The sequence below is a fragment of the Phyllostomus discolor genome, chromosome 5 (genome assembly GCF_004126475.2).
Source record: "Phyllostomus discolor isolate MPI-MPIP mPhyDis1 chromosome 5, mPhyDis1.pri.v3, whole genome shotgun sequence".
NCBI lineage: Eukaryota > Metazoa > Chordata > Mammalia > Chiroptera > Phyllostomidae > Phyllostomus > Phyllostomus discolor.
The window spans coordinates 11,433,297-11,459,726 of record NC_040907.2 but is presented as its reverse complement, the minus strand read 5'-3'; the positions used below and the strand labels follow the sequence as shown (position 1 = coordinate 11,459,726).

Below are 26,430 nucleotides of genomic sequence, written 5' to 3'. Positions count from 1 at the left end.
GCTACTTTTCGCATGTTGGAGGACCTCCGAATGCTGAGCACCCCATCGAGGGCTTTACGTGTGGTCCCAACTCTATGGTTCTGTGGAGATGGCACCTGCGGCGCGGTGCATGCCGGGTCGGCGGTGGGCGGGGCCCGGGCTCCCATCATGGCGGCTGCAGCGGCTTCTCGATTCTTTCTCTGGGCTGCCCTGCTAATCCCTGCGGCTGCGGTTTATGAAGACCAAGTGGGCAAGTTTGATTGGTGCGTATGTGTGGGGCCCCTTCGGGAAATAGGTGGCTATTTTCCCAGTACCTGTCTCCTGCCTGCTAAAGGGCGAAGGGTTACCATTGCAGCAGGGGCGGCTAGGCTCCATAACTTGCAGGACCCAGTGCAAAAGGAAAACGCGGGACCCTTGCTCAAAAGTGGAGTTTTACGGTGGATTTACGATGTCTTTACTATTGCGACAGCAGAGCGTTAAACCAAACTTTGGGGCGCTTCTAAGCCTTCCCGTGTGACTGCACAGCTAGCAAGCCCTTGAAGCCGGCCTGACATTGAGGCATGCCTGGGCTTCAGGTCAGAGATCACTGGTCTCTCCTCCTCCGTCAGGTCGCATATCTGTGACTGTCAGGTTCCTAATCTGCGTGCCAGAGGCCGTCAGCCCTCAAGAACACTTACTGGTCCTCTAATTGGCATCTCTTGGGCATGTGAACAGGACCCGTAGGGGTTATTAGAAGCCCTAAACGGAGTCCTCTTCGCCCTCCCTCCCAGGGCAACCCGGCTCTGGTCTCAGAACAGATGCCATTCACTCACTCACCTCCCTCCCCCGACCTCCTTCCTTGAGGCCGTGGAGTCCGCCTGCTTTCGTTTGAATCTCAGTTTTGCCATTTAAAGGTTGTGTGATCTTGGCAAAGGGACTTAACCGCTCTGTACCGTGTTTTCTTTATTTGTAAATATTCTTTACTATTACTGCTCCATTATCTGCTACAGTAGTTGTAAGGATGAATGAGACAATTCCCATAAATTAGCACAATGCCTTGCTCATTGAGTGCAATCAGTAAGTGTTACCCATTATTTTTACTATCTAGGGGACATTTTAACCTTCAGAGCCCAGCTCAGTGAAATCTTTCTGTATCAGGCACATTAATGCACATATTTGTTGAGTGGCTGTAGTAGGCCAGTGGTGGTTCTCTGTGCTGTGGATACAGAGACGTGAAGGAGCCCATGGGGCGGATACTCAGTAAGTCCTCATGTAACTTCCTCAATGGTTTCAGCAATTTTAAATAAAATGACATACACCAAGAGCATTTTTATAGTAGGCTGATTGATATAAATAAGAGTTCAGTCCCCATGGCAAATTGTTACAATGAGACGGTGACCTGCTCTCAAAGTGTCTGATATAAGAAGGTGTGACAAATTCAATGGAAGTCACAGTTTTAATGAATCAGGCAAGTGCTTATGATATAATATGTATCACACATACGCGGCATATTACAGTATGGTTCCAATTTAGCGGAACACTAGGTATATGCATTTTACAAGTTGGAAAATAAACAAGGGAATACTCCAAAATATTAATAAGTTTATGGTGGTGATATGTGGGGGCACTTTTATTTTCTTCTTTATACTTTTATGTATATTTCATATGTCCACAGTCAGCATGAGATTTAGAGTCAGGTCTTAGTGTTACATTCTAGCTCTGACAGTAATTCATTGACTTCCTTGGACTTTGGTTTACTTACCTGTGAAATGAGAGTAATAATTGCCCTACAAACGTCAGAGTGCTCACTGGATTCTGCGAGATTAAAGTATGCGGAAATAATGGTAGAAACTGTTAAATGTAATGTAAGCCTGCCTCCCACTACCAGTTTAGTTTCTTCTTTGAAAAAAAAAATGACCAAACAACACCATGGCAACAAATTCAGTGTAAGCACCGTGTGTGATTAACTTGCTAAAGAATTCAGTACTTACTCATTAGCAGTAGTGTACAGGTGCCTCCTGTGTACCTGGTAGTCTGCCGCACAAAACTAATTGCATCCCCTTCATGCTTAGGCCAGAGTGTTAAAAGTGCTGGGATAATAATCCCAAGAAAGTGTAAGCAATGGATCAAAGGGGTCTTGAACACGGCGTGGGCTAGAAAAGGCTGTAGAGAACAAAGCCGGACCCAGTTTATAGAGTTTTGTTGGAAAATTTGCTTAGTTGTTTTTTTTTTTTTTTTTTTTTTCTTCTCAGAGGTCAGTGAAGATAGAAGGAAAGTTGGATTGTATGTTCATGGAGAACATGGTCTGTGTCTTTTCCCTAGCATGCAGTAGGAGTGCCTAGTGTGCCTAGCGTGTAGTAGGAGTGTAGCAGGAGGCCCACTGTTAATGAGCACAGAGACAGCTTTAAGGTTTGTCCTTGGGGGCTTAGGCCAGGCGCTCTTTTGGGTGTCATTCATCTTGAGGTAAACATGTGCTGACATTTAGCAGGAAGGCTTGTGTTTCTCAGCTGTTAGGTGCCTTCTTGTTGCCTTTGCTTCTAACCACATTGCATAGAAATCGTGCTTTGGGTCAGATCTCCTCACTAACAGACCTTTCTCCTACGCCCGTATGAGGGCGATAAGCGGTGATTGGGTCTTTTTCCAAAGTGCTCTGTGTGGTGATGATCTTGGCCCTTTACTTTACATTTCTCTTTTCTTTAGGAGACAGCAGTATGTTGGGAAGCTCAAATTTGCCTCCTTGGAATTTTCCCCTGGATCCAAGAAGTTGGTTGTGGCCACGGAGAAGAATGTGATCGCAGCATTAAATTCTCGGACCGGGGAGATCTGTGAGTGGCCTGGGAAGACCCGTTAGCTCCGGACAGCATGGCTGAGCGTAGGGAATCTAGCGTGGTCTGCGGCTTGCAAGTCTGCCGGGCTGGTTCCCAGGTTAGGGGAGAGTTGGCCAGAAGATGCATCTCTTACTGGATTCGGACAATTTTCTTTTCAGTCTTATCACTTAATATATTCCTATTACTGGTTTTTGTGGTTTATTCCCTCAGCACAAGCCCTGAGTATTCTTAAATTAGACATTGCCGCAAAACCATGTTACTCTATTTTACACTAAAGGTTTGGATTGCCCTCTTCCCACCTGAACCGCTTTTATGGATGTTTTCGGCACTAAAACCATGGATATGTAACTTATAATCACTCTTTTTCTTGTGAATCGTATGGATTTTGTTAACAGTGTCATGGTTCGTTTCTGTGTTTGGTGGGGCGGCAGTGGGGACGGAAGTGCAGCGCTCTCAGACTGGGGCCGCGGCCGGTCCTCCCCTCGTTCCTGGTGAGTGGGAGTGGCTCACTGCCAGTTATCTGTGGTCCTTTCCGCCCTCCAAAGAAAATGGGACTCGGCTGTGCAAGCGAAGACCTCTTTGCTCTCTCCTACCCGTCTTCTTGGATGCCTCTGTTCAGTTCATAGTAACGTCTGACTCTCCTGTCTCGCAGTGTGGCGCCATGTTGACAAGGGCACGGCGGAGGGGACCGTGGACGCCATGCTGCTGCACGGACAGGGTGAGCAGAGTCCGGCTTTATTTCAGTCACTGCTTCAGCTCCCTCCCTCCATTCCTTGGCTTCTTCCTTGCCTGGGGTCCAACAGGGAGAGGAGAGGGGGTATTCCCAACAGGAAAGAACAGGCATGCAAATGGCTCTTAGTTGCACTCACATGTCGGAGGTGAGGCCACTGCTAACAGGCCCTAGGAGGCTCCAGAGCTGCAGTTGGGGAGGTGACGTCACCATGGTCTTTTCTCTTCCAGATGCAATCACCGTGTCCAACGGAGGCCGGATCATGCGTTCCTGGGAGACTAACATCGGGGGCCTGAACTGGGAGATAACCTTGGACAGTGGCAGGTAGAGGGGGAGCCGCAGCATTTCACCTGGGCTTGGCTCAGAGCTTTGCTGGAGTGCAGACAGGTCAGCCTGGACAGCAACTCTGGGCCTTCCAGCTCTTCTAGGGAGCACTACAGAGCCAAAGAGCATTAAACACCCAGTTTGGTGTTTTCCAGGTGGGGGAACACTTGTGTTTGCTCAGCCAGCACTTACTGAGCACCTGTCAGATGCAGAGCTCTGCGCTGGGCGCAGTGTTTGCCGCCCTTGACTGTGTTTCCTAATCTCACCTTGACCTGAGAACTTTGCAGTGTTCCACATACGAGAACATAGTGTAATACTTTCAGTGCTTTAACTTACATCTTTGCTAAGGTTGTTTCAATGATAGGGTCACTTGCATTAGCTTCTACACCCGACAGTCACTTATTCCGTAAACACTTGGGGAGCCCTCAGGCAGTGGGGACCTGCCTGTGAACGTGAGACATTCTGTCACCAAGGAGCTCCTGGTCAGTTGGGGGCGGGGCAGGCCTGTGACCCAGTACGGCAGCACTGCCTGATGGCTGCCATGGTGGAGGGTTGGCCTGGTTGCTGTGAGGCCCAGCAGAAGGAGGGAATGATCCTCAGGAGGTTCAGGGGGCGTGAGGGAAGCAGGACGGCCGGTGGTCCAAGAGCTGTCTCCAGGTCTGCTCACCGGAGGCACCCGTGTTGGACCCCCAGGCCCATTCTCTCGCCCGCCCAGCCACAGGGCTAGCGTTCTGGTCCGTCTGCTCCAGTGCGAGGCTCTGGAGGCACGGGCTGTGCCCACCCTGTGCCTGTGCTCAGTTTCCAGGCGCTGGGGCTGGCAGGCCTGCAGGAGTCCGTGAGGTTTGTGGCGGTGCTGAAGAGGACGACGCTTGCCCTGCACTACCTCTCCAGTGGGCACCTGAAGTGGGTGGAGCATCTCCCAGAAAGGTAAGGCCGCCTTGCTGCCAGGGGACGGCTGCCTGGTCCCGCTTCCTCCTTCAGGGCTGGAGCCCCTGCTCTGGCCCAGCCCTCCCATGTGTGGGCGTCGTGCGTGCAGTGAGGAGAAAGCTCTCAAGCTGGGCGCCAGAGCCAGTCAGGCCAGGGGGGTGGCTCTCTCGCTCATGGTCACGCTACTTCCGGCTCTTTGACTTCTAGGTCAAGTCAGACTGAGCCTTTCATGTGAAGAATTGTAGCAACTCAAGAGGGCCCAGGGTAGGAGCTTAGGGGGATTTGAGATGGTGTCCAGAGGTTCTGGTAGTGGAAAGAATTGAAGTTGAGAAGGAACAGGGGAGAGGGATGAAAAGAAAGGATCTACTTAGACCACCTAAGGCAGGGACCCAAAAGTCAAATTCCTGTGGGCCCGAGTGCATGCATAGGTAGCCACTAGGAGCAAAGCAGGCTCAGTGGGGATTCTTGGGAGCTGCAGTGTGCCCGGCCTGCCTCAAGGGGGTAGTCTTACCCAGCAGGAAGTGCCTTATTGCAGCGATTTTCAACCTTTTTCATCTCCTGGCACACGTACTCTGTGGCATACCACAAAATATATTTTTTGTGGGTCTGACAAACAAAAATAGGTATAACTCTGATTCATTCACACCGGGTGGCTGTTGTTGTATCGGCTGTTGTCATTTTTTAATTTGACAATCTAAAGGAAAAGAGGTCAGTGCCCCTAAGTAGTCAATTATTGCATGTTTAAAAAGTCTCGTGGCATACCAGTTGAAAAACACTGCCCTATAGGAATGCAGTGTTACCTGGTATTTCAACATCTTACTTTTTAAACATTTTATTGTATTTTTTGTTTTAGAAAGAGGAGAAGGGAGAGAGAAAGAGGGCGAGAGACACTGATGAGGGGGAGAAACATTGGTTGGTTGCTTTTTGTGTGCACCCCAAGGGGCAAAACCCGCAACCCAGGCACATACCCTGCCCGGGAATCGAACTGGTGACCTTTTGGCTTCTGGGATGATGTCCAATCAACTGACCCACACTAGCCAGGGCAGAACATCTTATTTTTTAAAAAAGCTAGCAATCTGGTTTTTACATGTAAAATGTCAGTTTTAACTATGGACAACTAATTGAAATAATAAAAAAGAATAACAGCCCAATGAAACTCCCTGGGGACTGATAGTTCATGACATCTGGCTAAGGATCTGGCAGCCCTGTTTGGAGGACCCGTCCTGTGGTTCGAGCCGTTGCTCCTGCTGTTCCTCCCCTCTCTCAGTGACAGCATCCAGTACCAGATGGTATACTCCTACGGCTCCGGGGCGGTGTGGGCCCTTGGCATTGTGCCCTTCAGCCACGTGAATGCCGTCAAGTTTAACGTGGAGGACGGAGAGATCGTGCAGCAGGTAGGGTCCTGCATCCCTCTCGGGCGGCCCTGGGAATCCAGGAGGGGAATGGGCGGAGCCCGCCCTTGCACTGGGGCCGGGGAACTTGGCTGGGTCTATGCAAAAGCCGTTTGAGGTCCCTCCCTGATTCTGGTCGCTGGGAGGCTGCCTTCTTGTCATCGAGCACTTATTTATTTATTTGGCTTCTTATGAGTTTATTTGAGCCAAACTGATGACATGTCGGGAAGCAAGGTCTCAGGTGCTCCCCAAGTGTGTGTTTGAAGCCCTCGCATTCACACGTAGTGCTCTCCTGGGGTGGCTGAAACAGTCGCATCTGTGTGTTGCCTGCAAGTATCTCTCAGGGTAATATTGTAAAGTAAGGGTGGAAAAACCACATAGGACACATACAATAAGTAAATGCTCATCTGAAATGTCAGGTATTAAAATATGCTGGTATGTTTTTTCAGTAATCAGAAAGAAAATTGTGATTTTTTTTTCTTTGGCTTGGGAGCTTTTGGGAGGCTGGGGCACAGAACTCCTTTGGAACCAACCCTGAAGCTGAGGTCCCCTAGTGGGATCTGGGTGACACTGCAGATGAGCTGAAGGGGAGGCGTAAAAATCGCCTGTTGTGATGTCTTTCCCGTAGGTCAGGGTTTCAACCCCCTGGCTGCAGAGTCTCACCGGAGCCTGTGGTGTGGTGGATGAGGCTGTCCTGGTGTGCCCTGACCCAAGGTCACAGTCCCTCCAAACCTTGGCCCTGGAGACGGAGTGGGAGTTGAGGCAGGTCCCACTGCAGGTGAGTGACCAGTGCTGTTTCCCCGGGGCCCGAGGCACGGCCTTTCCTGCTTAGAAAAGTCTTTCCCCCAGCGTCGCTGCTTCGTTTCCGAGACTCGGCAGCTGTTGACAGCAGGCCAGGCCTCTGGCTGAACTGGTGAAAGGGGAAGTGGGCCAGTCTTCTCTTTGGAGAATCTGAATGGGAGCTTCCGGCGCCACGTGCCATGGCCCAGTTACTCTCGCTGGCAAAGTGGGGCAGAGGGTGCACACCTCGGGCGGAAAATGACTCCTTGGCCATAGGCCTGACCCTCCTCCTCTCGCCTCCCAGTCTCTCGACTTAGAATTTGAGAGTGGATTTCAGCCCCGCATCCTGGCCACGCAGCCCAACCCAGTGGATCCTTCCCGGGCCCAGTTCTTCCTGCAGTTGTCCCCAAGCCACTACGCCCTGCTGCACCACCACTACGGGGTCCTGAGTGTGCTCAACAGCTTCCCACAGGTACCTGCAGGCTGCATGGTTGGCTAGGGTTCAGGAGGACATAGCCAAGACGTAGATGCTAGCAGTCCCTGCCTTTGAGGCCGGAGGCATTTGCTCAAGAGAGAAGACAGCTTTCCACTGGTGGCTTGAGATGGGTTAGCTTTTCCTTGTAAGAGACACGAAGGGTCTTTGGAGTAAAACGGGCACTCTCCTCTGAGTCCACGGGACAGTGGGGGGGCGTTCAGTAGAGCCTCCCACAGACCCCAAGAGCAGCGTGGGATTGAGGGTGGACCTGTGCCTCTGTGGGGGGTAGGGGACAGGCCTGTGGTCAGCTGTGGATGCACCTGGGCCCTTCCTCTGCTCTCCCGTGGCCTGGCCATTTGGCTCCAAAGTTGGGAGTGCTTTCCACCTCAGGGCCGAGGGGCGTCCCTGTAGAGGTGACCCTCTGGAAGCCTGCTGGCTAGTAAGGGCCCCGTGTGGGAACTGACGCCCTGCTTCCCGCAGACTGCCCTCGTGAGCTTCGCCACCACGGGGGAGAAGACCGTGGCTGCAGTCATGACCTGCCGCAGCGACGCGGTGAGTGTGCAGAGCAGCAGTTGGCACTGGGCTCCCTCCCTGTCCTCGCCGGGAGCCCGGGGAGCCAAGGTCCAGGGCAGTCTTTCTCCTGGTCACTTTGAACCCCGGGGGCAAGGGGCTGTTGAGGGCTAAGTTCTCACGTCATCTGTAGAGCTTTCGGCACCTTCCCTTGGCCCCCAGGAGTGGGGTCCTACTGGGACACGCTTACTTTCATCTGGGACTTCAGTTAAGGGTTGTGTAGGCCTGTGGACAGGAGTGAGAAATGGAGATCCGCCTTCCCCAAGTGCTGAGAACACAGAGGTGAAAGCTTCACTTTGGGGACTAGGATGCGATTGGCTCAGTTTCCTCCTGTCCTCCTTTCCCTGGCAGAAGCCTAGCGCCTCTGACGACGGGCCAGTGGGGAGCTTTGCGGAGAAGTCTAGTGCACAGGTAGGGCGTGGCATGGGGCGTGTGCCAGGCCTGGGGGCACGGGGGGTCACCCAGTGAAGTGGGGGGTGCACCCCGGGCCCCAGCAGGTCCCCTGGCGTTTCCTGACTCAAGTGGGGTTTCCTGGGTTGTGTGAATGACACTTCTCTTGGTCTGTCTTCGTTGGGGAATTAGGAAGTAGGATCTCTAAAATCTGTTCTGAACAACTTTCTCCTCTGGGCCTAATTTCCCCATTTCTTTTGGGGTCCCGGCCGGTGGGGTTGAATTTCAGTCTGTGCCTTTGCCCTGGAGCGCAGCACGGGACCCCGGCTGGAGGGACCCCGGCTGGAGGGTAGGCCCCTGCCGCGGCTCTTCCTCCCGAGCGTTTCCGGAGGGGCGTGTCCTTCCTCTGCTTCTGGCTCTGCCCCTCTTGGGAGGTCTCTGCCGCCCTGGACTGGCTGCCCCCGGGCGAGTGCAGCGGTGGCGGTTTTATTTATTCACTCCGGGACTTTATTTCTGCCTGAGGACTTAGCTTTCTTTTCCCTTGATTTTCCTTTGCATGTATTTCCTCTTCCTGGTCTGGGTCCTTCTCTAGGACTTCCTCCCCGTTCTTGGACCCCCTTTGGGGGACTCTGCTTTGGGGGATCCGTGTAGTTGACCTGTGCTGTTGCTCCCCCAGGACTCGCTGGCTTGCCTCAACCAGACCTACACCATTAACCTCTACCTGGTGGAGACGGGCCGGCGGCTGCTCGACACCGCCATCACCTTCAGCCTGGAGCAGAACGGCACTCGGCCCGAGCGGGTGAGGGGAGCCTTGGTTTTGGGGCTACAGCCCGTGGGCGTTTCAGCACGGGGCTCCCTCTGCTCAGGGCCGGGGCACAGCCACGGGGCTGGATTAGACCTCTCCGGACGTGGGTTCCGGTTCTTCCTGAGCCGCTGGGCTGTCGTGCATCCCTGTGAGGACGGTAAAGCAGGTGCCGTCCTTTCCAAGCCATCACCGTGCCACGCTTCTCGTGTGTGCACTCACTGACTGAACCTCCCGGGCGTCTCATGAGGTGGCTATCACCAATGAGGGAACTGTGATGGAGGTTCTGGACCCCACCCCGAGTCACCGAGCTGGGAGAGGGTGCCAGCCCCGCGGTGGGCGCTCCCCGTGACCTCCCGGTGCCACCTTTGGGCATGTTTGGCTGTGTCACCAGCCTGTCCCACTGTGGCTCCTTTGTTTCTCACGTGGGAGGTTAGGAACTTGGCCCCTGCTCCCTGCGTGGGGTGTGGTCAGCACGTGGTACGTGGCGCGGAACCCGAGAAGTACTCGGGCTCCCTCCTGGGAAGGTCTGGGCTCCAGCCTCGCGCCGGCGTGCTGGCTCCGAGGAGCACGTGCCGTCTTACTGGGGTCCAGGTGACCGCTGTGTTGTTTAGACGTGAAAGCTTGCCGCGCCTGGCCCACTGACCCCTCCTGAGGCTTTGGGTCTCGGGGTCCGGTGCTCCGAGGGACTCTTGGGTTCTTGCTGACGGCAGTGGTCTCGACTCTTTGGCCCCCAGCTGCACATCCAGGTGTTCCTGAAGAAGGACGACTCCGTGGGCTACCGGGCCTTGGTGCAGACAGAGGACCACCTGCTCCTGTTCCTGCAGCAGCTGGGTGAGCGGACCTCACTCGACCCACTCGTTGCAGGCCTGCGCAGGGGTTCCGCTCGGACTCTTTACCTGGGGTGGTGCGCAGGCTTCTGGAGAAGGTTCCCGCAGAGTGTACCCTGGTATTTTTTCTGGAGCATGTATCACCTCCTTCGGAGTTACTCCCTGCCAGTCTCGGTCAGGACACGGGACCTTTCCCGCCTGACCCGTTGAACTAGCGCCCTGCTCTGTCGTTTCTGGTTTCTCACACGTGCATGCGAGAGAGAGACAGAGCCGCAGGGGATTCCTGAGTCCCCAGGAAGGGTCTCGGGGGGTGGGGGGAGAGGCAGCTTTGTGACTGTGGTTTCTCCAGTAGGGAAGGTGGTATTGTGGACCCGGGAGGAGTCTCTGGCCGAGGTGGTGTGCCTGGAGATGGTGGACCTCCCCCTGACTGGGGCACAGGCTGAGCTGGAGGGAGAATTTGGCAAGAAGGCAGGTATGAGCCCTGGAGGCCTGGAGCTTGGGACAGCGGAGGTGCGGGCGGGGTGCCGTGGGCACGGGTCTCTCAGAGGGGCCGCAGGCGATGCCGTCTCGAAGTTCCTTGGCTGCTGGGTGCGGCTGTGCGCCGTCTGTTCTTGACCAGCCCCCGGGCTACCTGCAGTGCCCTGTGGCTGTTCGGTGTATGTCTGAAAGGTGTCGCCCGTGACTCCCTCTAGGGAAGGGCCCCGAGGAAAAGAAACTAAATGCACAGAAGTAGGGACCACTGTTTGAGCACCCAAATTTGCCAAGGCACCACACACCTATTGTCCGCAAAACAGCAGCCCCGCCTTTCTAGAGAGACACGACTGGGTTGCCCCAGTTACTGTGGCCAGCGCCCTCCGCAGCCGACTGCAGTCCCAGCCCCAAGGTGGATGGAGCCCCCTGCTGTGATTCACCCCCCCCCCCCCCCCGCCACCTCCCACCTGCCTCCCCTCACCCATCCGTCGCAGTGCCCAGCAGTGCTCACTGCGGGCCTGCTCGGGGCCAGGCACCCGGGCAGGCATCGCCGATTTCCTTAAGCCGAGGAGTAATTCAGCTTTACTATTTATTTTTGCTGCCTGGATCCAGCAATTCAAGGTAAAATCTGCTTCCTGCTGCCTGCTGCCTGCTGCCTGCTGCTCGTTGCCTGCCCACATGACTCGCTTTGGTTAACTCCTTGTTTTCCCTGACTTGTGTCAACAAAGTGTAGACGTGTGTGCATGGACTGTTGTGGCTGTGACCTGTGCTGTTTGCCTCTCACGTCTCCTCCTCGAGCTGAAGGACGGCTACACAGGAGAGGGCGCCCCCTCTTTAGTGCGCACTGAGCAGGCACTGTGCGCTGTGACCCCTCATGTGTGCCTCATGTGGGGCTGCCTGGTGGCAGCCTGGTCAGTGGGTTCCATGCCCTTTCCCAGATGAGAAACCAGCGGCCAGAAGGTCACATACATTTCCCAAGTCCACCTGCTTAGTAAGCAGTGGAGTTGGGATTTTAATCCAGATCTGGCAGACTCCAGAGGCCATTCTCTTTACTGTGCCACCTTATTTCATGGCCTGACCTGCCCTGTGGAGGAGGTTGGAGTCGGGGTGGGGGGGAGGGAATGAGAGCCCCGGGGCCTTGGGTGCAGGTAGGTCTGTTGGGTGCAGGTTAAATAGTCAAAGGAGCAGGAGTGAAGTGGTGGGAAATGGAAGCACCCTTTCAGGATGTGCACACACACGCACCCCCGCACCCCACGTCCCTCCCTCTTCTGGTTTCATGGCACCCAGAGCCCTCCCCCGGCCGTGCTGGCCGCGGGGCTGGGGTGCAGGTACTCACAGCATGACTGCATGCTGCCAGGCTGAGCTCTTAGTCTCCTATTCCGAGATTCCAGGCAGGGGAAGTGTGGTGCACGAGGTGAGTAGGTTTGGAAGTTCCCGCCTGGCTGCACCTGCGTCTGAGACCGTTGGCATCCGACACAGGGCTGCCCCTGGGGCGTGCAGCCTGGGGCGTGCAGCCGCAGGGGAGAGGGCGACTCCTCGTTCGTTAGGAGGAGCGAGTGTCCCCTTGCTGCAAACGCTGGGCCTGGGGGGAAGGAGCCTCAGCCGGTACCTTTCCCTTGACACCAGACGGCTTGCTGGGAATGCTCCTGAAACGCCTGTCATCCCAGCTCATCCTGCTGCAGGCGTGGACGTCCCACCTCTGGAAGGTGTTTTACGACGCCCGCAAGCCCCGGAGCCAGATAAAGAACGAGATCCACATCGACACCCTGGCCAGAGACGAGTTCAACCTCCAGAAGATGATAGTGATGGTGACCGCCTCCGGCAAGGTGAGAGAGAGGGCCGAGCCCCGGCAGCTGCACTCCGGGGCTCCGGGCCGCAGGGGAGAGTGCGGGCTTTCACCATGAGATTTAGCCGTTTGTGTTGTCTCTCTGGTAGTTAGCTGGTTCTTGGTGTGCCTTTCAGCTTTTTGGCATTGAAAGCAGCTCCGGCACCATACTGTGGAAGCAGTACCTCCCCAGCGTCAAGCCAGACTCCTCCTTTAAACTGATGGTGCAGCGAACCACTGCCCACTTCCCCCACCCCCCGCAGTGCACCCTCCTGATAAAGGACAAGGTGAGGCCGCCGCTGATTCCAACCTAAGTCGTAAGGCTCTTTGGTGTTCTGTGACTCACGGTTTTCCTGGGGCTTTTGAGCTGTGTGAGTGAGAAGTTAAAGATCAGCGTTCAGGGGTCAGAGCTCTGTCTCCTCCAGTCCTTCCAGGGTGCGGGCCCTTGGGGACTGATGTGGAATGGGCTGGAGAGTGGCTGTGACCGGGTCTGTAGCAGCCAGCTCGCCTTCTTCCCAGACAGGCGGCTGTGGGCAGCTGAGTGGCTGTTGCTCGTGTCTGGGTGACAGAGGGCAGGGCACGAAGCTATTTGTGTCTCTGCCTCCCAGACCTGGGTGGACTTTTGTGGGTTCATCCTGGTACCAGTAGCAGGGGGCCGGGGAGCACTGTGCTGGAGTGGCTGCCCTGGGCTTGTGAACTGGTTCTTGGCCATTTTATTTGCCCCTCAGCCCGTCCAGTTCTTGGTTAGCTTTGGAGTCAGGAGAAAGTTTATTTTCTTTTTGACACGTTAGCCTAGGAGACCTTTGCCTTCAGCTGAGAGTATTTTCTTTAAAAAAAAAAAAAGATTTTCAGAGAGATGAGAAGGGAGGGAGAAAGAGAGGGAGAGAAACAGCAATGTGTGGTTACCTCTCGAATGCCCCCAACCAGGGACCTGGCCCACACACCAGGCATGTGTCCTGACGGGGAATCGATCCAGTGACCTTTGGCTCACCGGCCGGTGCTCAGTCCCCTGAGCCACAGCAGTGGGGACAGCCACGACTGTTGTCGACAAAGAGGACGGAGACGTCATAACCCAGCACGTTTGAGCTGAAGCCCCAGCTCTCCAGACTTGCTCCTCCGACCTGCACTCTTTTTGGGTCGGTGGAGTCTGACGGTTTGTCCGTTTCAGGAGACAGGGATGAGTTCTCTCTACGTCTTCAACCCCATTTTTGGGAAGTGGAGCCAGGTGGCCCCCCCAGTGCTGAAGCGCCCCGTCTTGCAGTCGCTGCTGCTCCCCGTCATGGATCAGGACTACGCCAAGGTGCTGCTGCTGATAGATGACGAGTATAAGGTACAGTGTCTCTGGCGTCTCCGGCAGAGCTGGGGAGCGCTCGGGCAGGGCTGCGCGTGGGAAGGGCCGGTGGGACAGCAGCCGGGGCGGGGCGGGACCAGAGACGGGAGCTGCCGGCAGTCGGCGCGTGTCTGGGCTGGAGGGCGTCTGTGAGCGATTGCTCTTTCTGCAATTGCTTTCGTGAGAGCTCGGGGTCTTCATGGGACTAAGTGTGAGCCCCATCTGAGCTTAGCAGGCCCCATCTCTTTAAGATTCCCCATTTCCTTACAGCGCTCTTTGACGGGAAATAGTAATGAGTATTGAGAAACTGTTTGGAGACTCCTGACCGTTTTCTTTAACTCTTTTCTTGGTCTCTTTGGGGCATTCAAGGTCACGGCTTTCCCGGCCACTCGGAACGTCTTGCGACAGCTCCACGAGCTGGCCCCTTCCATCTTCTTTTACTTGGTGGACGCGGAGCAGGGCCGGCTGTGTGGATACCGACTTCGGAAGGTAGGGAGCGGGCGTCCCGCCAGCCCCGCTGTGGGACAGTGGTCGGTGCTCACAGATCCTACTGGGAATCTAGATCAGCATGGGCCTGACGTCTGGGTCACAGTCATTTTCTTTTAGTGGTTTTTTTTAAGAGAGGAAAACATCGATTTGTTCTTCCACTTACTGATGCCATTCATTGGCTGGTCTTGTCTGTGCCCTGGCTGGGGATGGAGCCCACGGCCGTGGTGTGTCGGGACAGTGCTCCGCCCAGCTGAGCGCCCTGGCCAGGGCTCACAGTCATTTTCACATCGATGGAGCAGCTGCTAGCTGGCAGGCGTGGTTCTCGGTGTTGTGGAAGGAGCAGGGAACAACAGACAAAGCCTCTGCCCCGTGGAGTTTTCATTCTGCATTCCTTTCCATAGCAAGGAGAAGGGCATTTCCCTCCATTTCGGGGAAGGTGGCAGGTGGGGTGGGGGGTGCTTTCTGTATGAAGAGATGTTACTCACTCACTCTTGACAGGATGTGCACTTTGAATTTTATTCCCAGAAATGGGATGGATTTGCTCTGGCCCTGGCATTTGTGTCCAGCGCTTGCCCACAGCGAGGCACCCTGCTGTGAAGTCCAGCTCGTGGGGCACCAGGGCCTGGCCCGGGGCTCGCTAGCAGGGATGCACCGAGGAGTGACTGGCGTGTACTCGCCGGATGGCCCTGCGTCCTGCCCCACGGGGCCTTCGGGGGGCACTGTGAGCTTGTACCCAGATGCCTGTGGGGAAACCTCGCTCATTAACCGTGTTACCTTGGGTGTACGCCTCCGTGGCCCTGTTTTCTCGTCTGTGAAGTGAGGTGGTAACAGCACCTACCTCACAGGGCTACTGTGAGGACTCAGGGAAAGGATGAGTGTAAATCATGTAACGTGACGCCTGGCACGTGGTAAATGCCCTCTTCTGAAATTCTGTAACAGCCAGCCTTTCACACAAACAACCAGGGAACAGTCTACCCAGGAAATATGTTCTTCACCTTTGTGGGTAAAAAACAAATTGCCCTTCCAAGTTGGTAGAAAGGAGACCCTGAAAGCGACAGTTCTTTATGGGTACAGGGGACCAGACTGCAGTGTGGGGGTCACACGTCGGTGGAGTCCTGAGGATGTGATGGGAGTGAGCGGTGGCCAAGGGCAGACAAAGAAGATGAAGTGGGATTGGCCAAGGTCGCCTGCAGTCTCTGACCTCCGAGGGAGCGTACTGGCGACCTTATCCTCTGGCGGTGCTTTTCATTGTAAAAGATTAAACTGACGCAGACACCCCAAGCACAGTGCGAACAGCCCCCTTTTCAGCCCCGTCTGCAGCTGCTCCCCAGGGGAATGCCCGCGGGGAGTTGGCTGGGCGTGTCCCCACCGCCCTCCCTGTGTGTCTCCTGCACCGTGGGAGCGGTGGTACCGGCCGCACGTCACGTCCGTGTGGCACAGACATCTCCTCTTAGTGAGGTGGGCTTGACCTGTTTTTATGGATAGGGAATCTGACATTTTTCTACTTCGTTTTGTTAAACCCATTTTTATTGAAGTGTAATATTAGGGACAAGCCCAGAAATGTCCAAAAAGGAGCATGTGTGTGCACAGCCCCCAAACCAGGAAGCAGAGTGGCACCGGCGCCCCGGGAGACCCTCGGTCCCCTCCCCTCCCGCTGGAGTAGCGTTTAACTGCACACCTCTGCTCATGGGTTTCCTGAGACTGTTTGGGACGTTTCCTATGGTGTTTTGAGGTCCCTGGCCACGTACCCAGTACGTGGATTCCTCAATTTTAGTAATAAGTGGTCAGTTTTCTTTGGGTATTTCTTACTCAGATAAACGGGGGGATGCTGTTGAATAATCCTTTTCTTAAGGGCTGTGGTATCTTACTAAATCAAACGGACCGTTCTGAAACTTCTCCACAAACGGGTCCTTCGGCACCACGGCTGCACGTGATGAGCGGCAGGCGCGTGTAGCCGCAGCCGTCGTGGGTCTGGGCGCCCCTCCTCCTGGTCACGGGCGCTGGCCATTCTGCCTTTGCTGCAGGACCTCACCACTGAGCTGAGCTGGGAGCTGACCATCCCCCCGGAAGTGCAGCGCATCGTCGAGGTGAAGGGGAAGCGTAGCAGCGAGCACGTTCACTCCCAGGGCCGCGTGATGGGGGACCGCAGCGTGCTCTACAAGGTACGGCGCGGTGGTCCGGTTTGGAGCGAAGGGCAAGGGCTTGCCGTCTGGCTGTGGAATTCGGCAGGTGCATGACCTTGAGTGAGTCCATCCGTCCCTTAGAGCCTGACTCACGTCTGTGAAATGGGCCCTCTGTGCCCTTCTGCTGGGGAGGTCGTGAGGTCACGTGAGAGACTGGTGCGGAGCCGGGGGCCTGGCATGTGGCCACTACCCAGTAGGTATTAGCTGTTGTTATTACTAATGCTAGTACTGCCAGAACTTCCCGTGCTTAAACCTTGGTCGCCCCATCAGAGACGCGGTCTCGGACCCAGCACTGCAGGTAGTAGGAAAGGGCGGGAGGGGGAGAGGTGACTTGTGGGCTGCAAACCGCCCCGTGAGAGAACGTAGTCAGTGCAGTAGCGGACACCGATCAGACCCGCAGAGTAGCACAGCAGAGGCTGGGTTGGAGGAGGGCACGTGAGAGGCCCAGGGAGTCCACTGGGAGCCGCCTCGCCGGGCGCGAGGCGGCGCGCAGGCCTCCGGTTGGCCTGCCCAGGGCCAGACGTGGCTCTGCCACAGACTGTTCCTCGTGGGTGCTCTGCTCAGGCTTCCCGAACGTGTGTGTTCACTGACACGGTGGCGGTGGCAGTGCCTGCGTGACGGGGTTACTTTGAGGGTCAACGGGGATAGGTCCTACGGGGCGTGAGCAGAACGGCGTCTCCCGCACAGCGAGCATTATCCGTGGCGCCGTCACCTGGGAGGCTTTGTGGTGGGTGCCTCCCGTGTGGCCACGGCCGGCTTCACTGCTTCAGGTTGCCAAAGCAATGCGTGCTCTGAAGTACGTTCTATTTGTACTAGAAAAAAATCCACAGCGTAATTTCATTCGTACAAGGTAAAGTACGCGGGAATACTTGTGTCTTTATATGTGAGCCTGACAGGAGTAGGGCTCTTTGGATTCATGTTCATGATGCAAGCTTTTTAGGTTAGTCTTCTTGTAAATTAACTTTTTCACTTTCGGCAGAGGTGGTACGTAGAATCCCACGTTTCCCTTCCCTGGATTTCCCGAGGGCCGCGTGCCTCCGTGTAGAGTGAGACAGCAGCCTCCCTGCAACACTGTTGGCTGGGCCCCAGCGAGGGGGTTTCCCAGCTTTCCCGTCAGTGTCCTCTTCTGGCCCGGCATCAGCCCGGGGCCCTGAGTTGCGTCTGGTTGTCCGGCCTCCTGGACCTGCTCTGGTCCGGGACAGGCTTTCAGTCTTAGCTTGTGTCTCGTGGCCTTGACAACTCTGAAGAGCCCTAGTCAGGTGTCTCACGGGGTATCTCTCAGCTTTGCTTTGTCTGCACTGTGGTCATGGGTTTTTGGAAGGAATACCACAAAGGTAAAGGGTTTTTTTTTGTCTTGTGTTTAGATTGCCAGCTGGGTGCCAGGTGCTCTTTAGATGCCGGGATACATTCGTGAACAAAGTAGACAGCATTTCCTGCTTTCATGAGGCTTTCACTGTATTCAGAAGAGGCTAATAGAGAAAATGAGTGGGTAAATTAGATAGCATTTAGAGGGTGAGTAGTTCTCCAGAAAAACACGAGGCTGGGAAGAGGGCAAGGGAGCGAGGGATTGGAAGGGGATACGTTTACACTGGGGTTAGGGAGGGTCTCCTCGAGGAAGGGACACCTGAGTTACCTGAGTGGAACTCGGAGTGAGGCGGTGAGTCAGGATACCTGGGGAGGAGCCTTCTGCCCAGAAAAGCCAGAGCGGCCCTGGAACATTCTAGAATCAGCCAGGAGGCTAGGGGGTCTTTGAGGAGGAAAGTCCAGGCTGCCCAGGCCCGGAGCTGACAGGACCAGATCGCAGGCCATCATCCCTCTGGCCCCCGAGTGGGATGAGGAGCCCCTGGGAGGTGGTGAGCCTCGGAGGGACCGAGGTGACTGAGGTCAAACAGGTCCGCTGGGCCCGCTGTGTTGAATGGCCTGCCTCGGGCCAGGGAGGAGTGCAGGCGGACAGTCGGGCTATTGTAACAGTCCAGGTGAGACGGTCCAGGTGGTGACTTAACCGGGGTTGGTCAGGTGGTGACAAAGGATCTGATTCTGGATGCTTCGGGCGGGAGCCGGCAGCTCTGCGGATGGGCAGGGTGTGTGTGAGGGAGAGAGGAGCCAATGACTCAGAGGTTCCGGCCCAAGACAGGCCTGGGGCGCCCTGGGGGCGCGGGGGGGCGGGGGCGGGTTCTCGCAGGGGTGGAACAGGAGTTCGGCTGGGGGCATGCCAGGTTCAAGGCGAGACGTCTAAGAGGAGATACTGAGCTGGCAGTCTGTCGGTCAGGCCTGGAGTTGGGCATCGCCAGCACCCGTAGACGGTACGAATGCCGTGAGACTGGCAGAGGTCACCATGGGAGCGAGTACAGGCGAGCCGTCCAGGGCATCCGGGAGACGAGGAGGAACCCAAAGGAGAGACGGGGAAGGGGCGGCCAGTCAGGCAGAAAGAAACCAGGGAGCAGACGCCCTGGACGCCAGGTGGAGAGAGTGTTCCGAGATGGGAGTGATGATCCCTGTGTCACGTGGTCCTAGTAGGTCAGGTAAGGTGAGAGGTGAGAGCTGAGACTCACCGCTGATCCAGTGATAGGGACACGCTGGTGGGGCAGCGGCGGCGCTGGAGCCGCGGCCCCAGGCCCGCGGGTGGGCAGGCCCGGGTTGTGTCTTGAGTTACATTCGCTCTGCCTGTGGCTTGAGCGCGATGCTCAACTACCTTCAGACGTTTCACCCGTGAAGGGTAATCAACGGCTACTTTGCGAGGTTGTTTGCGGATTCAGTGAAACGAGGCAGGCAGAGCACGTGGCGTGGCCCCCAGCTCCCAGCAGACACTAACGAGTGCAGCTTCTGTCTCCTCCTCCCCAGAGCCTGAACCCCAACCTGCTGGCCGTGGTGACCGAGAGCACAGACGGACACCACGAGCGCACCTTCATCGGCATCTTCCTGGTGGACGGCGTCACCGGGCGCATCATCCACTCCTCCGTGCAGAGGAAGGCCAAGGGCCCCGTGCACATCGTGCACTCCGAGAACTGGGTGGTGGTAAGGCCTCGCAGGCACGCTCGGCCGCCGGCAGGGCCCTGGCGTGGCTCAGCACCACGGGGCTGGTCTCCCCGCGTCCAGACCCTCACATTGCCCCTTGTTCCGGAAACCAGTCGCTGCTCTGTGTTTTCATGGGACCCCAGCCCCCGACGGGAGCATGGAGCGCGGGCTAAGGGCTAGGCCCAGGAGTCAGTCTGTCGGGTTTGGATCCTGGCTCTTCCGTTTTCCAACCACACGACCTTGACTTGAACTAGTTGTTGAAGCTCTTCTGTGTTGCTTCCTTTGTGAAGCAGGCATGGTAACGGTCACCTCCAGTGTAGCTTACGCCAGTGCCTGGCACACAGTGAGCACTCAGACGTTAGCTGTACTCATTCCGACCTCCAGGAGTCTTGAGAATTCTTTGTTTCTTATGGGCTCTTTGGGCAGCCTGGAGAAGACTGCTCTGAAAACTAGTAAACTTGTTAGCAAGGAGGAAACCCGGGGTGCTGGGTGGTTTCTTTCCTTCCTGGGCGTGTAGCTAATTGGGAAGGTGCCTTCCGGGGCGTCTCCCCTGCGCGGTGGTCTCGGCGGCCGAGCCCACAGCTGCCCCTCTCCCCTTGCAGTACCAGTACTGGAACACCAAGGCCCGGCGCAACGAGCTCACGGTGCTGGAGCTCTACGAGGGCACGGAGCAGTACAACGCCACGGCCTTCAGCTCCCTGGACCGGCCCCAGCCGCCCCAGGTCCTCCAGCAGTCCTACATCTTCCCCTCCGCCATCAGCGCCATGGAGGCCACCATCACCGAGCGGGGCATCACCAGCCGCCACCTGCTCAGTGAGTGGCCCGGGAGGGTTTCTAGGGTGGCTGGGCCCCGGGGCAGCCGCACGGCAGGACAGAGCCAGGGATGCGCTGCCGGCAGAGCCGCGTCTAACCACTGTGAGGAAGCTCCAGTTCAGCAGAGAAGGTCCTTGATCTGGCTTTGCCACCCATCGAGTGACACGTTTGAGTTCTCATTTCTGATGGCCCTCCTTGGTGCTGCTGTGTTCCCTCGCTCCGAGGGTGGAGCCCTGAACCCATCCGGGCCTGCGCGACCGCAGCAGCTGGCACGGTCTAGGGCTCGCCCTTCCGTGGTGGGGCCTCACTCAGACCTCGCACGTTGTCAGGTTGTCGTTCTGGCCAATTCGGGGGCCTCGGTGTCCTTTTGTTGTCATTTCAAACTCGAACCCTACATTTCCATGAGGACGTTTTTCTGAGTGGCCTGGCCTGGGGCTGGTCAGTGCGAACACTCACTCTTTTCCGTGCAGTTGGACTGCCTTCCGGAGCGATCCTTTCCCTTCCTAAGGCCTTGCTGGACCCCCGCCGTCCTGAGATCCCCACAGAACAAAGCAGGTGAGCCGCCGCGGGCTGTGTGCAGGCTCTGACCTTAGGGAACTCAACCTCCCGCAGTCCCTACTGCAGGACCAAGTGCAGTCCTCAGTCTGGTGTGTGCTGTCCTGCTGCGCGGGGGGCTAGGGAGGTGGCCGTGAGCAAGTCTGACAAGTGTGGCTGCCCTCGTGGGGTTTACATTCTGGCTGGGGAGATGGACAGTGAGATAAACTGTCAGCTACTCGTAAGGGCTCAGGAGGGGAAAAAGCAAACAAAGGGCAGGACTGTGAAGGGGTGGGGGGTGGTTACTCATCTGGAGAGGGTGGCCTGGGAGAACCCCTGTGGAGCAGTGTCTGCTGACCCATGCCCTGGAGGGGAAGGAAGCCAGCCTCGTGGAGACCTGAGGGCAGCGTGTCAGGCGGGGTGTGGGGGGAGAAGAGCCGGGGCCAGTGCCCTGAGGTCACGCCTGCTGAGTTGGAGGAGGCTGGGAGGCCGCTGGGCTGGGGCGGCTGGTGGTGGGGACGCGGGTAGTGAGGTCAGGGCGGTAATGGGGCTGGGTCGCTAGGGCGGGCAGTTGCTTGTTACTTTCATTGTTAGTTTCAGTAGCTCCAGCCATCATTTCTGCACATTTGCTCGCCTCCATCCCGAATTCTCTTCCCTTGGGCATGCGACTTTAGGTCTGTCTTTGCACCTGAGGAGGGGGAGAGGATGAGCGCGAAAGTGATGGGGGACCGGGGGATAAAGCTGGGGAAAACACCGGTGATGGTGGGGTTTTCAGGAGCACGGAGACAGAAGCACTGGGAGGAAAGACCGGAATTGGCCAAGTGCCTCAACATTTTGCTTTTAAAATGGCCCTGACTTTCCTGCCCTGGTGTAAGTTACTGGTTGTTTCTAAGTTATTTGTTTTCAGATTCAGAACCAGGTGGGAATCCAGATCACAGTCTAAGTCTCCACGCAGCTTGCTTTCTTGCAGCCTTCCCAATATTTAGCTGCTAAATTTTTAACCACCTAGTACTTTGAAGGACGATTTGAGGCCAGATACGTGGCCTGGAAAGCTCCCAGGCCTGCGGAAGGGCAGCCAAGGGATCCCCTTACCGCAGCGTGATGCCGGCCTGGCTGATGTTTTGCAGGGAGGAGAACCTAATCCCGTATTCTCCAGATGTACAGATACACGCGGAGCGGTTCATCAACTACAACCAGACCGTCTCTCGAATGCGCGGCATCTACACCGCTCCCTCGGGCCTGGAGTCCACTTGCTTGGTGAGTAGAGCCCATGGCCACCCCGGGCCGCCGTCTCCGAAGCCGCCCGTGGGACAGCCGCTCTTGGTTTCACCCTGGGGGAAACAGCCGAGGATTCCATTTCCTGCCCTGCCTGCGTCCGAGGTGGTGCGATCGCTGGCTGCCCGTCTTAGCCGGTTCTCATTCCCTCTGCCTTCCAGGTTGTGGCCTACGGCCTGGACATATACCAAACTCGGGTCTACCCGTCCAAACAGTTCGACGTCCTGAAGGATGACTACGACTACGTGTTAATCAGCAGCGTCCTCTTCGGCCTGGTCTTCGCCACCATGATCACTAAGAGACTGGCGCAGGTGAAACTCCTGAACCGTGCCTGGCGGTAGAGACCCAGGCCCCGCTGCCGCAGAGCCGAGAGCCGACGGGGCGGGGGTCAGCGAAGCCCCCGCTCAGTCCGACAGGGTGGTGGAGGGTGTGTGTCGGGCGCTCACCTTAGTTAACAGTCGTCAGGAAGGAAACGGACTCATGGAGACTGCTGTGGGGTGTGCCTGGGGCAGCTGGTGGTGCGCGGAGGCGGGACTCGCTCAGCTGAGAATCTCAGAGCATCTCGATGGACGGTCCCTGAGTCCAGAGGCCGCTGCCCTGGTTCCTCTCTTGCCTGTCTCTTTCTTTTGTAGATAAGACCCCCCAGCAGAGTTTTCTCTTCTGTGAGGCCTGTTTAAATTGATTTTGGGTTGTCTTCTGTTTCCCACGTTAACCTAGAAATCTTTCTGTTTCCCTGCTTCTTGCTTGAGTTGGAAGGGAGCTGTTATTGACAGCTCCACCTCATGGGTGCATCTGCTGTTTCACATTCGGGAGGGAGCAGAGCCCTCCTTAGCTGTAGTTTCAGGACCCGTCCTCGCTTCTCTCCAAAGCAGCTCCTGGTGAGGAATCCATATTTGGTGTCAGAGTTATTTTAATTGAGCCTCGTTTCAGGCTCCGATTCAGGTTGAGCCACCCAGTCTTTGTTTCCGTTTACCAAAAGCCGAGCACGTAACTAGCATCTTGGATCATTGATCACTGCCTGTGCTCTTCACCGAAGGCGTGTCCAGGCTGAGGCCTCTTTAATACTACTGGACCGTCCGAGCCTGGAAGAGACTTCCGGGGAGGGAGGAGGGAGCACCTGCCTGTCCCCAGCGCCTCAGCATCTCTCACCGCGCCCGCGGCCCGGGCCGGCCATTGGACAGCTTAGTTAGGGAGAGTTGTCCTTGTGGAAGAACCTCATTATTTATTTCTAGTTTTAGGTGTGAGTTAACATGTGTGGGTTACTAGATTGCTCTTAAAATGAGCTGACTTCAAATCTCACGGATCCTTAAGAAATGGAGAAAAAGCGGAGAGGTAGGAACTTGGCATTTTGTGGATGAGGCATCGCCGATCGGCTGGGCTGCCGTGTCTGCTGCCAATGAAAGACGTCCGGAGAGTTCTTCCTTGTCCATGGACTTGGGGCGCGCTGGGGTTTCCCTTTACTGTGAAGAGTGAAGGGTGCGGAGCAGGCCTCTGGCCTCGTGGGGGGAGGCACACTCCATGTCTGAATAAAGCAAGTGACCAGTGACGCCGTTGAAGACTTGTTTGTGGTTTAGGAACACTCTGAGGCCATTTGTGCATGACAGGGACACAAAACAGCACAGAAATTGCTTTTCAAAAATATTTTTTACCTTTCTGTGGTCACAGGCTGATGGTAGATTATGGCAGAGAAGGAAGAAAAATATTATCCTTAAGTTTAAAAAAAATTGTGAACTTGACTTGGATGAATGAACATCTGAGTATCTCCAGGGAAAAAACAGGCATCTGTTCATCCTGACCCAAGACGTACTGTGCTTGACGTGAGCTGGGAGGAGGGAGGAGGTGTGAGTTCTGCCCTAGATCTGAGGAAGCCGGGCTGGAATTCCGACTGCCCTGCATAAACACGTGCCAGCTGCCTCACGGCCATTGCCCGCCTGCCCGCCCGCCTGCCCGCCGTGCTTGCCCTGCCCTACAAATCTGAGAGATTCTAGTTTCCATTTACCTCTATATGTGCCAGAGTCTGGACAAAGCAGCTAATGGGAGAGAAGTTGTCTGACTTTTCGTAAAATTCCCTGTATTTCCACTTCACTTACTACATTTCTACTGAAAGTTAACTCAAGTGGCACGGTCCAATAAATCTAAGCCGCCTTCCCAGCCTTCCTTAGCCTTAAAGCAGCACTCAGTTCTGCCCCACCCTAGTCAGCCTCTGCCCATGGCCTTGACTCTCGTGGGTCTTCTCATCTTCCTCTTGTTCACTGCATGTCCCTTACGACGTCTGCCCCCCTCTCTTCATTGATTAGGTTAACTTGGGAGCCCCCTGCAGTGAATGTTTCATTTAAAAGGAGCTGCCTCAGTACTTTGAATGTCATTTGTTTTTATTAGTTTGGTCAACATACTAGATCTCTTGGCATGAAACTTTACAACTAAATATAATATTTAGTGATTTTCAGTCCTTGTGGGGAATAAGGTAAAATGGTTTATGGCTTTTATTAGTTTTCCCCTCGTCTTTGACTCTGGACAGTAGTAACCAGTTACTGGGGAGTATGCGTGAATTAATACAGAACTGCACAACAGTTTTAAATTCGGGGGAGGAGTTAAACATTAGAGTGTTTTGCCCCACCCACCTTCTTCTTAAAACTAGCTTACTGACTTAATTCTGTTTTGGGGAAAGGTGGATACCTGCTCCCCTTCCCCACCCTCCAGCAATACAAGGTGAGCAGGCTCATACGTGGATAACACAGTTTCACTGCTGACCCTCAAATTGATAATTACCAAGTACGTTATAAACTTTTCTGAGACCCGAACAACTTTTGTTAGCATTCCCTCAATGTTTATTTTGCTCAGCATCCGCAGTCTAAATTGCACGTCGACTCGGTCTGCCGTTCCCTGTGAAGGAGAATTCTGGGCCTTGACTGGCCTGTTGTCTGCGCTGGGGCAGACGGGAGACTTCTCGAATGCATTCCCTCTGCCCTCCGATGAGCCGGCAGTCCTTGTCGGGCGCTCTCATTTTAACCAGAGGATGCGACTCCTCTGCCCTGCTTTAAGGACTGTTGAACTGTATCGCTCCATGCTGCTTGAGCAGGACAGGAGATATGCCCCAGGAGGGCTAGTGTAATAGATCTCCTCGGGCGGCAACTCACCTCCTTACAAAAAGCACTCGGTTGGAAACAGACCCACAGACACAGAGCAGACTGGGGGTTGTCAAAGGGGAGGGGTGCTGGGGGACTGGATGAACAGTGGTGAGGCGGTTAAGAAATACAAACTGATCGCTTCTCAGCCTTTTGGCTAAGATCAAGTGACGGAGTACAAATCGGCAGTTACGGAACAGCCACAGGGGTGTGAAGCACAGCACAGGGAATACGGTCTGTAATACTGCGGTAACTACGCGTGGTCCCAGGTCGGTACTGGGAATACCGAGGGAGGGAGCACTGTGGGAAGTATATATGGCTGTCTAACCGCTGTGCTGCACACCTGAAACCAACAGGAAATAATATTGAAAGTAAACTGTAATTGAAGAATAAAAATAAAAAAGTTTTAAAAAACACTTGGGACAGCTTATACAACCACAAATGATACACAATAAAATAAAACGGAAATTAAAGAGGCGAAGCAGCAGCAAGAAGAGAATGGAAACACAGAAGGAGACTGACGCAGACACAGCGGTGGCGGGCACCCCGTGTGTGTGTGTGTGTGTGTGTGTGTGTGTGTGTGTGTGTGTGTGAGATCCACCTTTTCTTCAGGCTGCTCCAGAGTTAACCCCGGCCAGCGGAGAATTCGCCGAGCATCCAGATTGAATGGTGGGGGGCGGGGGGCGGTGTTTTGTCACGGCCTACCCTCAGGAGTGGATTTTAGCTCCTGCTACTGGATTTTTTCCAGGGATCTGAAGGACATTGTTTATCTTATGCAGAGGGCTAAGGAGGAATTTCCCTCTGGGCTCAGAACCAGAATAGTTGTGTCTCTCTTAGGTCACTTATAAAAGTCCTTCTTCCTTGATTTTAAATAGAACATGCAGGTTGTAGAAACATTTTAAATGTGAAAATTACTGTGGATTACTACTAATGTTAATCACTCATATGGGCATCGATAGCCAGTTTGGTGTTCTTGTGTATGAACTCATAATGGGATCATGCTATTTAATTTCTTTTTTTTTCCAAATAATGCATCTTAAACATGTTTTCATAAAAGAAGGCCTAAATCCTTTCTGGGACAGAGTATGAAAGAAATTTCAGATTTGTACTTTGCCCGCACCAATCGCTAGCCTTTAAAAAGCTGGTTACGTAAGCTGCAGTGATCGCCATCATCCCGAGACTTACCTACTGATGTCTGCTCACTTAACATTTTGTTGTTCAGTAATGAATCTGCTGTATCTGTGTTCTTTACTTGGAATGCGTTTTTCCCTTCTCAAAATCGGGCTTGTCTCAAACCTAAAATCCTCCACGAAGCCTTCCCTGTTGATTTTGGCTCCCCAGAACCTCCCAGCTTCCTGACTGCAA

The 26,430-nt window shown here is 55.1% G+C and overlaps 1 protein-coding gene across 7 annotated transcripts; it reads left to right on the top strand.

Moving 5' to 3' along the window:
• Positions 1–5: 5 nt before the first annotated feature.
• On the top strand, positions 6–23,573 carry EMC1 (ER membrane protein complex subunit 1). Of its 7 annotated transcripts, none has more exons than XM_036025402.1 (24): positions 6–242; positions 2,659–2,783; positions 3,439–3,504; positions 3,747–3,840; positions 4,639–4,767; positions 6,035–6,161; positions 6,787–6,936; positions 7,243–7,410; positions 7,894–7,965; positions 8,332–8,394; positions 9,050–9,172; positions 9,913–10,009; positions 10,358–10,477; positions 11,089–11,097; positions 12,103–12,302; positions 12,439–12,588; positions 13,470–13,631; positions 14,001–14,120; positions 16,145–16,282; positions 19,145–19,318; positions 19,921–20,131; positions 20,602–20,686; positions 21,793–21,922; positions 22,102–23,486. In XM_036025402.1, exons 1-24 carry the CDS (start codon positions 13–15, stop codon positions 22,279–22,281), a joined length of 3,123 nt encoding a protein of 1,040 aa, XP_035881295.1. In that variant the 5' UTR covers positions 6–12; the 3' UTR covers positions 22,282–23,486. The 7 variants fall into 7 exon arrangements, with proteins under 7 accessions (XP_035881295.1, XP_028368952.2, XP_035881298.1 ...); XM_036025401.1 differs by having other exon boundaries at positions 110–242; positions 10,355–10,477; positions 22,102–23,573; XM_028513150.2 differs by having other exon boundaries at positions 111–242; positions 8,335–8,394; positions 10,355–10,477; positions 22,102–23,573.
• Positions 23,574–26,430: the final 2,857 nt, after the last annotated feature.